The 17,255-nt window shown below is 42.4% G+C and overlaps 1 protein-coding gene across 1 annotated transcript; it reads left to right on the top strand.

Annotated features, from left to right (window-relative positions):
• The first annotated feature begins 392 nt into the window (after positions 1-392).
• Positions 393-16,066, top strand: LOC123992367 (histone-lysine N-trimethyltransferase SMYD5-like). The gene is given in 12 exon segments (XM_046293512.1): positions 393-405; positions 699-838; positions 4,755-4,876; positions 5,565-5,612; positions 5,992-6,118; positions 9,599-9,661; positions 9,886-9,955; positions 10,097-10,202; positions 10,450-10,529; positions 10,688-10,782; positions 11,101-11,171; positions 13,250-16,066. Coding segments are annotated over 12 exon segments (987 nt in total). The 3' UTR covers positions 13,302-16,066.
• Positions 16,067-17,255: the final 1,189 nt, after the last annotated feature.

Below are 17,255 nucleotides of genomic sequence, written 5' to 3'. Positions count from 1 at the left end.
TTGTTATCTGGAGTGACAAATCACACTTCACCGTCTGGTGGACGAATCTGGGTTTGGCGGATGCCAGGAGAACACTACGTGCCCCAAAGCATAATGCCAACTGTAAAGGTTTGTGGAGGAGGAATAATTGTCTGGGGCTGTTTTTCATGGTTCCGGCTAGGTCCCTTAGTTCCAGTGAAGAGATCTTAACGCTACAGCATACAACATTCTAGATGATTCTGTGTTTCCAACTTTGTGGCAACAGTTTGGGGAAGGCCCTTTCCTGTTTCAGCATGACAAATCCCCTGTGCACAAAGCAAGGTCCATACAAAAATGGTTTGTTGTGATTGGTGTGGAAGAACTTGACTGGCCTGCACAGAGCCCTGACTTCAACCCCCTTGAACACTTGTGGTATGAATGGGAATGGTGACTGCGAGTCAGGCCTAATCGGCCAACATCAGTGCCTGACCTCACTAATGCTCTTGTGGCTGAGTGGGAGCAAGTCCTCGCAGTAATGTTCCAACATCTAGTTGAAAGCCTTCCCAGAAGAGTGGAGGCTATTAATAGCAGCAAATGGAGGACCAACTCCATAATGCCAATGATTTTGGAATGAGATGTTTGACGAGCAGTTCACATACTTTTGGTCATGTAGTTTAGTGATAAAATTACCCTTAGTTATCTCCCATTTACTTAATCATCCATCCCTGTGTCTCCTCCAGCCTGTGAATACTGCTTGAGTGCTCTGGAGACAGCTCAGGATAATGCCCGAAGACTGAGTGGCAACCCTGGCCTCAGTCTAGCCCACACTGAGCTGTGCAAGGTGCGCCCAGAGCTGCACCAAGCTTGCCCACAATGCCAGGTGAGTGTCTCTCAAGTCTTTCCCCATCTGCACTGCCAATCTGATTCCACACTCCAAGACTGCTTCCATCACGTGGACTGGGATATGATTCGTATTGCATCAGACAACAACATTGATGAATGTGCTGATTCGGTGAGCGAGTTCATTACAACGTGCGTTGAAGATGTCGTTCCCATAGCAACGATTAGAACATTCCCAAACCAGAAACCGTGGATTGATGGCAGCATTCGCGTGAAACTGAAAGCCCGAACCACTGCTTTTAATCAGGGCAAGGTGACCGGAAACATGACCGAATACAAACAGTGTAACTATTCCCTCCGCAAGGCAATCAAACAAGCTAAGCGTCAGTATAGAGATAAAGTAGAATCTCAATTCAACGGCTCAGACACGAGGTATGTGGCAGGGTCTACAGTCAATCACGGATTACAAAAAGAAAACCAGCCCAGTCACGGACCAGGATGTCTTGCTCCCAGGCAGACTAAATCAATTTTTTGCCCGCTTTGAGGACAATACAGTGCCACTGACACGGCCCGCAACTAAAACATGCGGACTCTCCTTCTCTGCAGCCGACGTGAGGAAAACATTTAAATGTGTCAACCCTCGCAAGGCTGCAGGCCCAGACGGCATCCCCGGCCGTGCCCTCAGAGCATGCGCAGACCAGCTGGCTGGTGTGTTTACGGACATATTCAATCAATCCCTATCCCAGTCTGTTGTTCCCACATGCTTCAAGAGGGCCACCATTGTTCCTGTTCCCAAGAAAGCTAAGGTAACTGAGCTAAACGACTACCGCCCCGTAGCACTCACTTCCGTCATCATGAAGTGCTTTGAGAGACTAGTCAAGGACCATATCACCTCCACCCTACCTGACACCCTAGACCCACTCCAATTTGCTTACCGCCCAAATAAATCCACAGATGATGCAATCTCAACCACACTGCACACTGCCCTAACCCATCTGGACAAGAGGAATACCTATGTGAGAATGCTGTTCATCGACTACAGCTCGGCATTTTATCACCATAGTACCCTCCAAGCTACCCTGGGTCTCGACCCCGCCCTGTGCAACTGGGTACTGGACTTCCTGATGGGCCGCCCCCAGGTGGTGAGGGTAGGCAACAACATTTCCACCCCGCTGATCCTCAACACGAGGGCCCACAAGGGTGCGTTCTGAGCCCTCTCCTGTACTCCCTGTTCACCCACGACTGCGTGGCCACGCACGCCTCCAACTCAATCATCAAGTTTGCGGACGACACAACAGTGGTTGGTCTTGATTACCAACAACGACGAGATGGCCTACAGGGTGGAGGTGAGGGCCCTCTGAGTGTGGTGTCAGGAAAATAACCTCACACTCAACGTCAACAAAACTAAGGAGATGATTGTGGACTTCAGGAAACAGCAGAGGGAACACCCCCCTATCCACATTGATGGAACAGTAGTGGAGAGGGTAGTAAGTTTTATGTTCCTCGGCGTACACATCACAGACAAACTGAATTGGTCCACCCACACAGACGGCATCGTGAAGAAGGCGCAGCAGCGCCTCTTCAACCTCAGGAGGCTGAAGAAATTTGGCTTGTCACCAAAAGCACTCAACTTCTACAGATGCACAATCGAGAGCATCCTGTCGGGCTATATCACCGCCTGGTACGGCAACTGCTCCGCCCACCACCGTAAGGCTCTCCAGAGGGTAGTGAAGTCTGCACAACGCATCACCGGGGGCAAACTACCTGCCCTCCAGGACACCTACACCACCCGATGTCACAAGAAGGCCATAAAGATCATCAAGGACAACAACCACCCGAGCCACTGTCTGTTCACCCCGCTATCATCCAGAAGGCGAGGTCAGTACAGGTGCATCAAAGCTGGGACCGAGAGACTGAAAAACAGCTTCTATCTCAAGGCCATCAGACTGTTAAACAGCCACCACTAACATTGAGTGGCTGCTGCCAACACACTGACTCAACTCCAGCCACTTTATTAATGTGAATTGATGGGAAATGATGTAAAATATATCACTAGCCACTTTAAACAATGCTTCCTAATATAATGTTTACATACCCTACATTATTCATCTCATATGTATATGAATATACTGTACTCTATATCATCTACTGCATCTTTATGTAATACATGTATCACTAGCCACTTTGTTTACATACTCATCTCATATGTATATACTGCACTCAATACCATCTACTGTATCTTGCCTATGCCGCTCTTTACCATCACTCACTCATATCTTTATGTACATATTCTTTATCCCCTTACCCTTGTGTCTATAAGGTAGTAGTTTTGGAATTGTTAGCTAGATTACTTGTTGGTTATTACTGCATTGTCGGAACTAGAAGCACAAGCATTTCGCTACACTCGCATTAACATCTGCTAACCATGTGTATGTGACAAATAAAATTTTATTTGATTTGAAGGTGCACTATGCAGAAATAGCTCCCATTTCCTAGTTGCAAAAATTATTCTAGATTGCCTAACTTTAATTTGTGACAAATCAAACAAGCAAGTATAGTATAGAGAATCATTGTACCGTCTGAACCACTGTGAAATCTTTTCCCTAACCAAACATATTGTATATCCAGCTGTTTGAAGCTGGTGTACAAAACCGAAAGTAAAAGATGCAAAAACAAAACCTAATAATGGGAGGCATAGAAATAGTGCACATAACACATCTCCCGCTTCTTAGACTTGCTTTCACTGAGAAAGAAATGTGATTTATAGATATATCAATGTGAATTTGGTTGGATCGCCCAAAAAGTTACATATTTAAACTTTAAGGACTGGACACTACTGATCTTCAAACACATTGTTGAAAGCAAAATGGAGCATGCCTATATGCTTTTTCCTAGCCTGTTTTTTTTTTAGATCTGTAGAGATGAAGGATTAGAAGCCACTTAAATGTGATATACCTACCCAATGCCTGTTCTCCATATGGAGATGTGTTGATATACTGTAGCTACTTCCTCCAGCCTAGTCCAGTGTTTCGGCTTTGGTCTTCAGTGTAGTTATTCACAGGTCCTCCCGAAACTCTATTACCCAGGCCCCGACCAGGTCAGGTCTGAAATTCTGTATTTGACCTCTGATCTGGTTCTGATCGAATTGTTGCGGGTATGTGGAATTAGAACTGATTTGCCGGTAAGGCAAGGTACAGACCCGACTGCTGCAGTAGAGGGAGGGAGAGTAAATTGTCTCGTTTATGCTGCTTCGGCTTATTGAGAGAGACTCATATTTTTCACAGGAGTGTCACTTGTTTTTTTGTTGGCCAATCACAAGTCATCAAAGCGGCATTAGACTCTGGCCCCGTATGTGTATTGGTAAACAAGTTAGGAGATCCATGGAGTTAAAAGTTAAATGAGAAGGATATGTTTCCCTTTCAACGACCAAGAGCCAGCAGATGGTCTGCTGCTTAATACTTTGAATGGAGCTATTGTGTAGGACGGGGGAGAAAGCGCATCCTAAATAGCTTGCTTAGCCAAGATAGCTAGCTATCTTAACTAGCTTCTCTTCTTGGTTTGATGCAGTCAAACGGGTACTATGTAAGATTGGATGATAAGTCATCTAGCTTTTGCAGCTAGAATTTAGTGGTGTGAGTCGACTTGGTTGCTGCTGTGTCTCTTCCTCGAGCCACAGTCACAAACACAGCAAGTCCCCTCTTAGCTCCGTTCCGCTCTCCCCCGGTGCGTGCATTAACAGCTTCAGTTAATAGCGTAGCTAAAAATATTGATTTTCTGCTGCTTCCTTCACTGGGATCGGATCAGACAGGGTCTATACGGGGCCGGGTCCGGTTGTCTTTGGGTCCATTTGAACCAGGTCTCTATATTTATAACACATTTATTCGGGTCAGGAACGGGTCCAACTTATTGGAACAAACAAGACCTCTCACTGAAGTAGACTTTGTCTCCCCCTCCAGGTGATGTACTATAGCAACGAGTGTCGGCAGGCTGCGGCAGACCAGTACCATCGGGCCCTGTGCTTAGGCCACTCCCAAGAGGACCCGGACCATCCCGTCAACAAACTGAAGGATGCCTGGAGGTGAGATGGATTTGCTGTTTAATTTAATTCCAATTGATGGGGCCCATATTTCTCTTGCACTGAATCTGAAAATTTTACCAAAGACAGTACATTATGAAGATGTCTAGAAACTGCTTCTCAAATAGAATCCCCGATCATGCTGGTAAATATCATGACGACGTTAGCTAGCTAAGCTCGTGCGCAGAAACACGTCATCGGGACTAACGGTTTTCGCGCCGAACTACTTATGTGCAGGCCGTCAAATCAAAGGCACCACTTCGATAAAATGTTTTGATGAAAATAAAAACATGTCAGTATGTCAATTTCACGAGGTTGTAGTAATTACAGTTTCAGCTACCGAAGACATCTCAAATCTAGGTTCTGCCTTTAAATTTTGAGGAAATTAACTAAGGACACATTTTTCACTTCTCCCATTGACTTGCCAAACCCTGGTCTGCCGAGTCTCTGGGTTTTGAAACAATGTTTCTAGCTTTCTCTGTCCTTGTTTCCTCTAATTCTTTATCTCCCTCTCAAAGATCCCTCCCTTGCAATTCCTCTTTCAATTGGCTTTGACAGGGAGACAGGAATTGGAGGAAATGAGGATGAGAAAGCAAGGAGTTGGCAGCTAGTAATGTTTTCAAATCCAGCCTCACTGATATTTTGGCTGTAATTGCATGAGGTGACATGATCCCCTCCATCTGTCCCCTAGGAGTATGCATTACCCTCCTGAGACCTCCAGCATCACCTTTTTTTTCAGCTGTTTTAATTCCAAAGTGAGTTGCTCTCTATTTGCATTCTGTATTTTGTTGTCGGCTGAAAACTGAAGGAAAAAAAATATTCCCCCAATTTAACAAATTCAATTATGAAATGTCAGAAGCTATGTTTAATGTTTTCTTGGTCCCAGAGGCATGTTCAGAGTACTGCTTTCAATAAATGTGGTGGGAAAAAATAACATTTTCAAAAATAGAGTTGAAAGGTTTATCAGACAGTGATGATTTGTAGTGAATGCTTGTTTGAGAATCTGGTGTCTGTGTAGATGAACAGACCTTTACAATGCCGGGAGAAGCATTTAACCTGTCAGTTTGCTATTATAATACTATATGTGCATGCATACCTGTGCATAACTCACACTATATAATGTTTGAATTTGTCATGCAGGCCCAAGACAAATGCTGCTGGCAGAAGTTGTTCTTTCAGTTTTGCAGCCGTGCGGCCAACGAGGAGGAGGAAATTGCATACAAGCTGCTGGAAGAGAAGTTCCAGGTAAGAATAGAGGTAGTGGCTGTGCCTGAAAATGTAAACTACTAGCTGTCAAATCCATGCTTCCTCAATTCCCCTTAAGGCTCATTTGGAGGAGGAGGTCTGAGGAAGAGACCTTGGAACCTCTCCGCCAATGTGCTTAGAGAGGAATTGAGGAAACAGGGATTGAGCTTCAAATGAGTTTTTTTTCACATTTGTGCTAACTATTAGGTTTGACTCATTGTTACTGTAATAGATTATAGACTACTGTAAAACTTCCATTAATTGCCTGGGTGTTTATTTGCTTAAATCACTGAACACAACAGGCGCTTATTACAGACAGGCTTCTATTTGAGCCTGGCGTCTATTTACTTAATACACACAGCTTTTGCTTATTTGCATATTGAAAGGAAAAATCCACCCAAAACCACTCATTCCTGTAATTTAGTGTTACATAACGCTAATATGTGGGAAATAGTTTTTGTGAACAAATGTTTAATTTTGACTCTAAAATAAGGTCGGTAGCAACATGTGTCGAGGTCGCTCTTGCTGCTGGTGAGTCCCTGATCTACCTCTACGCAGACGACACCATTCTGTATACTTCCGGCCCTTCTTTGGACACTGTGTTAACAACCCTCCAGGCAAGCTTCAATGCCATACAACTCTCCTTCCGTGGCCTCCAATTGCTCTTAAATACAAGTAAAACTAAATCCATGCTCTTCAACCGATCGCTACCTGCACCTACCCGCCTGTCCAACATCACTACTCTGGACGGCTCTGACTTAGAATACGTGGACAACTACAAATACTTAGGTGTCTGGTTAGACTGTAAACTCTCCTTCCAGACCCATATCAAACATCTCCAATCCAAAGTTAAATCTAGAATTGGCTTCCTATTTCGCAACAAAGCATCCTTCACTCATGCTGCCAAACATACCCTTGTAAAACTGACCATCCTACCAATCCTCGACTTTGGCGATGTCATTTACAAAATAGCCTCCAATACCCTACTCAACAAATTGGATGCAGTCTATCACAGTGCAATCCGTTTTGTCACCAAAGCCCCATATACTACCCACCATTGCGACCTGTACGCTCTCGTTGGCTGGCCCTCGCTTCATACTCGTCGCCAAACCCGCTGGCTCCATGTCATCTACAAGACCCTGCTAGGTAAAGTCCCCCCTTATCTCAGCTCGCTGGTCACCATAGCATCTCCCACCTGTAGCACACGCTCCAGCAGGTATGTATATCTCTCTGGTCACCCCCAAAACCAATTCTTTCTTTGGCCGCTTCTCCTTCCAGTTCTCTGCTGCCAGTGACTGGAACAAACTGCAAAAATCTCTGAAACTGGAAACGCTTATCTCCCTCACTAGCTTTAAGCACCAACTGTCAGAGCATCTTACAGATTATTGCACCTGTACATAGCCCACCTATAATTTAGCCCAAACAACTACCTCTTTCCCAACTGTATTTAATTGATTTATTTATTTTGCTCCTTTGCACCCCATTATTTTTATGTCTACTTTGCACATTCTTCCATTGCAAAACTACCATTCCAGTGTTTTACTTGCTATATTGTATTTACTTTGCCACCATGGCCTTTTTTGCCTTTACCTCCCTTCTCACCTCATTTGCTCACATTGTATATAGACTTGTTTATACTGTATTATTGACTGTATGTTTATTTTACTCCATGTGTAACTCTGTGTCGTTGTATCTGTCGAACTGCTTTGCTTTATCTTGGCCAGGTCGCAATTGTAAATGAGAACTTGTTCTCAACTTGCCTACCTGGTTAAATAAAGGTGAAATAAATCAAATGTGGAAATCTGTGGCAGCGCAAGTCAACTACAAAACCCACAATGCAACGCTCTCTATTGGCTGGCAATTTAGCTAGCTAGTGAACGTAGGTACCCACAATAATACCAAAGTCAATATCAGCATGTGAAGTATCTAGTTAGCTGTAAAATGGCTCTAACAAACTGCGCTATCAATTTAGGAGTACAATCTCACCATGTTTAACCTGCAGATTGATGTGGCTCACAGTGGAGTTTGACAATCTCAACGGCATCATGCAATGCACCCTGGACTGAAGAGGCAGGCAATTAGGAGAAATGTGTTAGACCCTCTGTTAAATTATGTTTCTTGAGGTAGGAACATCACAAAAGAACATTCGAAAGAAGACAACCTCCCCTGTTATGACATTGGCCAGTGTTTAAATCTGACATGCATGATAGACATTCCTGTTAACAGTTTAGTGAGGGCGTCTTTATCGCAATTCTATGTCACACTTGCCGAATTTCTGCCTGCTTGAACGACAATAGCTCAGATGCACAAAAACAATATAACATTCAAAATGGGCACATCTTTACTTTAATTGTTTAATTCCAGCATTCTCTTCCAACATTTTAATACATTTCTTAATTTCCTGCACTGCTATCATTTACACACTGTGATGGTTCTTTTGTCTTAGTATGTCTCTATTTAAAAACGTTTTTTAATTATCCTTCAACTGTGCATTTTTGTCAGTTTGTACTTTCGCCACTAGAGGGCGATCAGCCAAGTTTTGAGGGCTCTGTACTCTCGAAATTTGACTGTTTTTGTGCTTGCCTGGTAGCTAGCAGTTCTCAGCTGTTAGCAGCCAAATGGCTAGCAGTTTCTTACAGGTGATTAAAAACGTATGAGTGCCATCATTTTTTTGTTTCAAATTATACTGAACAAAAATATAAACGCAACATGCAACAATTTCAAAGGTTTTACTGAGTTACAGTTCATTTAAGGATATCAATCAATTGGAATATTCAATAGGCATCTGGTCACAATAGGCATCTGGTCACAGATACCTTAAAAATAATGGGTCTCAGGATATCGTCATGGTATCCCAGTGCATTCAAATTGCCATTGATAAAATGCAATTGTGTTTGTTGTCCGTAGCTTATGCCTGCCCATACCATAAGCCCACCGCCACCACGAGGCACTCTGTTCACAACGTTGACATCAGCAAACCACTCGCCCACACGACGCCATACACGTCATCTGCGGTTGTGAGGCTGGTTGGACATACTGCAAAATTCTAAAACAACGTTATGGTGGAGAAATTAACAACCGCTCTGGTGGACATTCCTGCAGTCAGCATGCCAATTGCACGTTCTCTCAACTTGAGACATCTGTGGCGTTGTGTGACAACTGCACATTTTATTGTCCCCAGCACAAGATGCACCTCTGTAATGATCATGGTTCTTGACATGCCACACATATCCAGCGGATGGGTTATCTTGGCAAAGAAGAAATGTTTACTAACAGGGATTTAAACAAATTGGTGCTCAATTGGAGAGAAATAAGCTTTTTGTGTGTATGGGAAATTTCAGCTCATGAAACATGGGACCAACACTTTATATGTTGCCTTTTATATATTTTTTCAGTGTATTTAATGTAACAAATCAAACATTAAACCTCGTAAACATTTCATTTAGATCAAGCGTTTTATGGTATGTTGCATTTTTTTAGGGACATTTGACCTTACTACAAACCCTGTTTACGACAGCACTTTACGATGATCATCTCAATATGGTAAGAATGGCACAATTTCCCTTTACATTACCAATTTATTTATGGGCATACATGTTTGTCAAGCTAATACTAGGTACTTGGCTATTTCATTGTCAGCCTGGAGACAAGAATATAAAATAATATCTGTCTTTGATTTAATAATTTCCTATGGGAGCTCTGAGCTGAACATGTGTGATTATGATGCAGATACTGTATGCTATATAAGGTGTGTCCTTTCACGTTAGTGGTTTACACCTGAGGGATTTCGCTCCCTCTTCGCCCTTGTAGGCACCAATGGACAGGGCATAGGTACCAGGTAAGGTTCAGCTCTCAATCTTTCCAACTCATAAATGATTGATGTTATGGACATAAATGATGCACTTAAGGCGTGCCATTAGTCCCAATATTAGTCTTTCTTTAAAGTGCCGACGTTGTTTTATCATGTTTCTTTACATCGCGCTCTCGGCCAATGGGCTCATGCATGTGATGCGTTGGAGCTGACTAGCCAGCAGAGGGAGCAATTGGATTCCTTCATTGATCAACTATACAAGGACATCGAAAGGTCACAATTCCCTTCTTACACTGCTTCATGAGACATCTGTTCTGTTTATTGAGGAATACTGGGGGAAAGCTGTCTGATTAAAATATTTGTCTAAACCTACATTACCAAGCAAGGCTTTGTGCAGCTCACATTTTATAAAGATTGTAAAGGATACTTGGCGCCTCTGAATTGGGTTGGCTTGACTCAGCATATTTGAAATCCTTACTAAAATGGAATACATCTCTGCTACTGAGAATGGAGGTCAGAGCTGAATTTGATTTGTCTCCGCAGAGACCGGTGACTTCCTGAACTACGAGGGTTCTGGGCTCTTCCTACTTCAGAGCTCATGTGAGTCGTCACAATCAGGTGGCTTCTGACCTCAGCTTCCATAATCCACAAACACACACATCATACAGGATAAATTAAATGAACTACTGCCCTGGTCAAAAGGCCATGTTTACAGTCGTTATCAAATACTTTTGTTTTGGTTGTGTCGTCTACTCTAGGTAACCACAGCTGCATACCGAAAGCGGAGGCATCTTTCCCGAACAACAACTTCTTGCTTCACCTCAGTGCCCTTAGTGACATCAGCCCTGGAGAGGTCAGAAGAGGATGCTGGGTTGGGGGGATACATTCTGGCCATGGATAAACTCAAGAGAACTTTGTGCTCAGTTGTCAGTCAGTTTTAGCAGTCAGAGACTGAAGATTGAGGCTGATGTGTCAAGCTATCAGATATTGAGAAGGCTTGCATCTGCCTGTAAATCTAGTGTGAGGAGGCCAGAGAAATGTTTTGCCAGCCATCGATTGAATTCTGGCACCAAAATAATAGCGCATTGTTGTGTAAATATAGTAGCAGTAATGGGAGGTCTTTTGATGTGAATGTCCTCATCTGCTAACTTTTGTTTCCTCACATATCCAGGAGATCTGCATCAGTTACTTGGACTGCTGTCAGCGTGACCGGAGCTGTCATAGCAGACAGAAAATCCTGAGGTAAACAACTGAAATCCCCTGTGTCCCTTTGACAGACTCAAACTGTTCCCAGTTCAATGGACACCCTCCCAGGTAATAACAGTCGGTCCTTGGCCAGCGTAGCCGAGGGGTTCTGGTGGTTATTCCGGTGCCGAACAACGCTCCTGATCGATTAGCAAACTGTCAATCCACTACCTATTTTTTACCCCCTTAAAGGGGGGCTGAACTTCCTGATTTAGCCTCTGTTTTCATTCTTCTCATTGGGAAATGCGACTGAGAACGAGATTTCGGGTTTTGGAGGCGAGTTTGTTTGAACGTTGGAAGCGTTTGTACGTTCATTGCCAAAACAGTACAGTTAGTAACTCACCCTTCTACACTGAACAAAAATATAAACGTATGTAAAGTCTTGGTTTCATGAGCTGAAATAATAGATCCCCAAAATGTTCCATATGCAAAATATACGTATTTCACTCATTGTGTGCACAAATTTGTTTACATCCCTGATACTGAGCATTTCTCCTTTGCTAAAATAATCCATCCAATAAAAGGCCATTCCAAAATGTGTAGTTTTGTCTCACAATACAGTACCACAGAAGTCTCAAGTTTTGAGGGAGCATGCAATTGGCATGCTGATTGCAGGAATGTCCACTAGAGCTTTTGCCAGATAATTTAATGTTCTTTTCTCTCCCATAAGCTTCCTATAATGTCGTTTTAGAGAATTTAACAGTATGTTCAACTGGCCTCAAACGCAGACCATGTGTAACCACGCCAGCCCAGGACCTCCACAACCGCAGACCATGTGTAACCACGCCAGCCCAGGACCTCCACATCCGGCTTCTTCACCTGCGGGATCTGTCTGAGCTTTTCCCCACAAAAAGGCTTTATTACATTCTGATTGGCTGGGTCTGGCTCTCCAGTGGGTGGTCATGGCTCCCAAGTTGGTGGACCTATGCCCACCCATGGCTGCACCCCTGCCCAGTCATGTGAAATCCATAGATTTGGGCCTAATGTATTTATTTCAATTGACTGATTTCCTTATATGAATTGTAAGTCAGTAAAATTGTTGCGTTTGTTTTTGTTCAGTGTAGGTAACTGGAAACAGTCTAACCGGGTCTTGTGTCTGGAAGTAGCAAGCCAATTTCTTTCACCTATTCGCTTCAGCCGACTGTGGCAAAATTGGTTTGTCTTTGGATAGCCCATCTGTGGAGATGGTTGGTGCCGTCAAGAAATTGCATAATGTAAATGGGACAATATTTTAGTTTCATTAAATGCTTTCAATATTTGTGTGGATTTCTGCAATTTGTAGTTGGTTTTAGGTTTTTAAATCAATGAAATTTGGAGTTATTGACATTTTTTTTTAAATTCTCATGTACGTTTTGTAATGTACTGATGGTCCTTAACTTGCCCCATAGGGATATTGAATGTCTAACCAAATTGACCATGTGCGTCACAATTGGCTCGTATGCAGCTGAGCTCCGAATTGAGGATTACTTGGGTGCTGCCAGCTGTGGGCAGGATTGAAATAAACCCAACTCTACTCTAATTTAGGGTATACTTCATTTGTCACAATTTCTTTCCCTATTTATCTCGCAAATCTCAGACCGTCTTCAAGACCAAAATTATTCTATTTACACTTAGAAACATTTATTCTAGTGTCAAAATGTAGTTCTGACTCGTATCGATGCCACGTGCCATTTTCGGTTCAGTCGCACTTTAAGCCCAGGGCAGGCTTGTTCTGTAAGCCCACTTTTGATTCACATTCACTGTATCCTGTTGAAAGGCATTTTACCTTGGAAATGCCGTAACTCCCAGAAACTGGAGGTAGTGAAGCGTGAACAAAGACTGGCCTCTGTCTCTTTTTTTTCTCAGCAAATGATAACAATTCAGACCCACTGTGTATTATGCTTATATACTGTTTTATTATGTTATATACATAGTGTTTACAGTATGCGTGTTGAATAATGGCATTTCTTTTTAACAGAGAAGTAATGATAGATTGACGCAAATGCATTCTATCAGTCCGCGTTATCATCTTTCTTGCTCTCCAGAATGAGACAGGCAACTGTGTGACTTATGTAACATCGTTATTGTCTTCCCAGAGAACTACCTGTTCGTCTACTCGTGTCCAAAATGTGTGTCTCAGATGGATGAGCTGGATCTGACGTCGTCGTCAGATGACATGGAGGAGGAGATAACGGATGTCTGAGGGGGAACAAAGACCAGCTCCCTCCCTCCTACTCACCCCCTCGCAATCCCATTCTCAGCCACGCGAGCTAACTGCATCTCTGCCCAGTGAAGACCAATTTCAAAGACGACATATCAAACTCCAAGCATATCAACTTCAGTTATGTACCAAAATATAATTTTTCAAGGAAAAAGTCACTCAACGGCCTGAAGCTTTGGATCTCCCGGTTGAAAAGCATTTGGTCACATGACTCTGCAGTATCAGCCGTCGTCTCTAACCTCTCGTGTAGCTTCTGCTTATTGAAAACGTTTACATTAAAGACACCCAGATTGAATTTATCACAGTTTAGTACCTCTAGAATGGTAGAAATCATTAAATAGGCAAGATGTAATTTATTCCTTAGGTGTTGTTTGCACCTTTGCCCTCAGAACAGCCTCAATTCGTTGTGGCATGGACTCTGCAAGGTATCAAAGCGTTACACGGATGCTGTCCCATGTTGACTCCAATGGGAGAATTCTTGATACCCACGGGAAACTGCAGCATTGCAGTTCTTGACACAAACCAGTGTGCCTTGCGCCTACTACTAAACCCACTGAATTGCACACATACACAATCCATGTCTAAATTGTCTCAAGGCTTAAACCTTCTTTAACCTGTCTCCTCCCCTTCATCTACACTGATTTGAAGTGGATTTAACAAGTGACATCAATAAGGGATCATAGCTTTCACATGCTGTTCTCAGCATGACTGTTGTAGTACAATTTGTGTCAACTGTGTAATGCCATTGCATCAGCATGGACCAAAATCCCTGTGGAACACTTTTGACACCTTGTAGAATGCCCCTAAGAATTCAGGCTGCAGTTCATGAAAAGGAAGGTCCGACCCGGTACTAGATGTGTATCTAATAAACTGTCCGGTGAGTATGTTCTGAGAAGGATAATGCACTTGGCCAATCTAGTAGTGATAACATTAAAGTATCTACAGTGTAGCTGAAGTAACCAGGCCAAATTAAGTACATCGATCTATCAAGGAACGTTAGAAACATTGCAACCTAGGAGTTAACCATCAGCCAGAATAACCTTGAGCAGTAGAAATGCTATTGTCTGTTAACTATTTTCCCGTTTATTGAGAACTGTTATTTCCACATGAGTGAAATTGCTGCTACTGCCCACTCGTGAATCAATAGAACTACAATGACCGTAATCTTCAATGCCAATGTTTTCAATGTTACCGAACAAATATGGCTAACATCAAATGACTAACCTCAATTATCTCAGTTGGCATTCAGAGCACTGGTGTATGAGAACAAATTGCTTTTGATGTCACAAGGACATGCTGCAGCATAAGAACGGCAGCAAACACTGCATGAGAATCCTAGCAATTGTAATTTTTACCACTCTGGCATAAACCATTGAGATTAAAATGTCTTCTCTTATTTTCTTTATTTGTATTCTGCTTAGTGCAATTTGATTGTATGCAGAAGTTAAGCCAACTGGCAGTCTTTACCAACTATGACCACGTCAGCATTGCCTTGAAGCAGACAGATACCCTGTGGATAACTGGATATTTGGGAAGTCAGTAAATCTTATTTGTGAGTTATCGCCAACATCTGTGAGACCATGAAGATTTGACTATTCCTTCCTAGTCACATTTTCTACCTCGATGGGTATTTTAATGAACGTTTCATTTGTGCCTGTTGACTCTTCAAGCGACCTTGACTTTGCTATAGGCTCTTTTCTATTGATACTAGATTGTAACTCAAGAACAGCCTTGCAAATACATCTACATCTTATTGGAGCAGTGAACATGTGTTTGCTGTTCCCACTCTGCTTGGATGTTAAGATGCCGATTCAGGAAGCGAGAAAACGGCACATCTTTAGAATAGGAAGAAAAACATCTGATAGAAAATGTGGCTAAATGACCTATTTTGTGATTTCACACCTGCCCCCAATTTTTTTCAGTGAAGCAAATTTTTCTCTGTGGACATCATCAGTGTCAGCCTATCTTCCCCTATGGGATTGGTTTAGAAGAGTCAAATGCAAATTTACGCTGGACATTCACATGAGAGATGAAAGGGAACATATTTTTACTTCCATGAGAGGATGCACACCTGGGATCTGGCGGGAGGCTGGACCTCTGGACGCGTCTTGGAGTGAAGTCCAACACCCATCGGCCGTCATCCTCTGAGCTCATGCCAGCATCCCCACGGGGCCTCTGCAGTTCTGGAATGTGGCTGCTTTTAGCAGAGCGGTCCACAGTAGGGGTCGAGTGCAGTTTTCCACACACTGCACTCCCTTCAAATGGAGAGTGTGAAGGTCAAATGTCACACCCCAGGAGAAAGGGGCTGACCCAGAGCCTCATTTTAAGATGGAAGGGGACAGGAAGTGGGTTGAGGGCAGTGGCGGTGTCTAAATAAAAGGCAATTATACGCGTCTAGAGAAAGAGGCTTTTATTCTATCTCACCAAGGCCAAAACACTCACAATCTATATTTCAGTAATGAGATTGGAAGGGGAAAAAAGTTGGTACATTATAATCATTGCCAAGACATGCAGATGGAGAGAAATTATAAAATTAGCATCTCATGATTTAAAACAGTAAAATCAGATCAAATCATGTCAGACTTAGATGTGCAGGTTTGACGTTCACACTGTGATTTATAATACAAAACCTTCAGTATCTGATTAAAATTCATATACAGTCTCATATTGACAGGTATCTGCACACCTCAACTTTTTCCACATGTTGTTGTTACAAAGTGAGATTCAAATAGATTTGATTGTGATTTGTCTCAGAGCTTTGCACATCTGGATTGTACAATATTTGGCCATTTATTTTTATATATATATATTTTATTAAAGCTCTCAAGTTGTTAATCATTGCTAGATTTTCAAGCCGATTTAAGTCAAAACTATATACGCCACTCAAGACCATTCGTTGTCTTGGTAAGCAACTCCAGAGTAGATTTGGCTTTGTGTTTTAGTTTATTGTCCTTCTGAAAGGTGAATTCATCTGTGACTGTTGGAAAGATAACTGAATCAGGATTTCCTCTAGGATTTTGCCTGTGCATAGTTAGCTCTATTATGTTTATTTTTATCCTTAACTCCCCAGTCCTTGCCAATGACAAGCATACCCATAACATAATGCAGCCACCACCATGCTTTAAAATTTGGAGAGTGGTACTCAGTGATGTGTTGGATTTGCCCTAAACATAATGCTTTGAATTCATGACAAAACTTTTTTTTAAATTGTTTTTGCAGTATTACTAAGTGCTTTGTTGCAAACAGGATGCATGTTTTGTAATATTTGTATTCTGAACAGGCTTCCTTCTTTTCATTCTGTCATTTAGGTTAGTGCTGTGGAGTAGCTACAGTGTTGTTGATCCATCCTCATTTTTCTCACATCACAACCATTACTCTGTAACTGTTTTAAAGTCAACATTGGCCTCATGGTGAAATCCCTGAGCAGTTTCCTTCCTCTCTGGAAACTGAGTTAGAGGAAAGACATCTGTATCTTTGTAGTGACTGGTTGTATTCATACACCATCCAAAGCTTAATTAATAACTTCACCATGCTGAAAGGGATATTCAATGTCTGCTTTTTGTATTTTTACCCATCTGCCAATAGAGGCCCTTCTTTGTGAGGCAGTGAAAAACCTCTGATCTTTGGTTGAATCTGTTAAAATGCACTACTTGATTAAGGGACCTTATAGATAATTGTATGTGTGGGGTACAGAGATGGGGTAGTCATTAAAAAATCATGTTAACCACTATTATTGAACACAGTGAGTCCTTGCAACTTATTATGTGATTTGTTAAGCACATTTTTACTACAGAACTTATTTAGGCTGGCCATAACAAATGGGTTGAATACTTATTGACTCAAGACATTTTAGCTTTTCATTTTTTATTAAATTCTAAAAT

Source organism: Oncorhynchus gorbuscha, linkage group LG13 (assembly GCF_021184085.1).
Source record: "Oncorhynchus gorbuscha isolate QuinsamMale2020 ecotype Even-year linkage group LG13, OgorEven_v1.0, whole genome shotgun sequence".
In the NCBI taxonomy this organism is placed as follows: Eukaryota; Metazoa; Chordata; class Actinopteri; order Salmoniformes; family Salmonidae; genus Oncorhynchus; species Oncorhynchus gorbuscha.
Note: the sequence above shows the minus strand (reverse complement) of the source record. Positions and strands in the feature narration are given on the sequence as shown.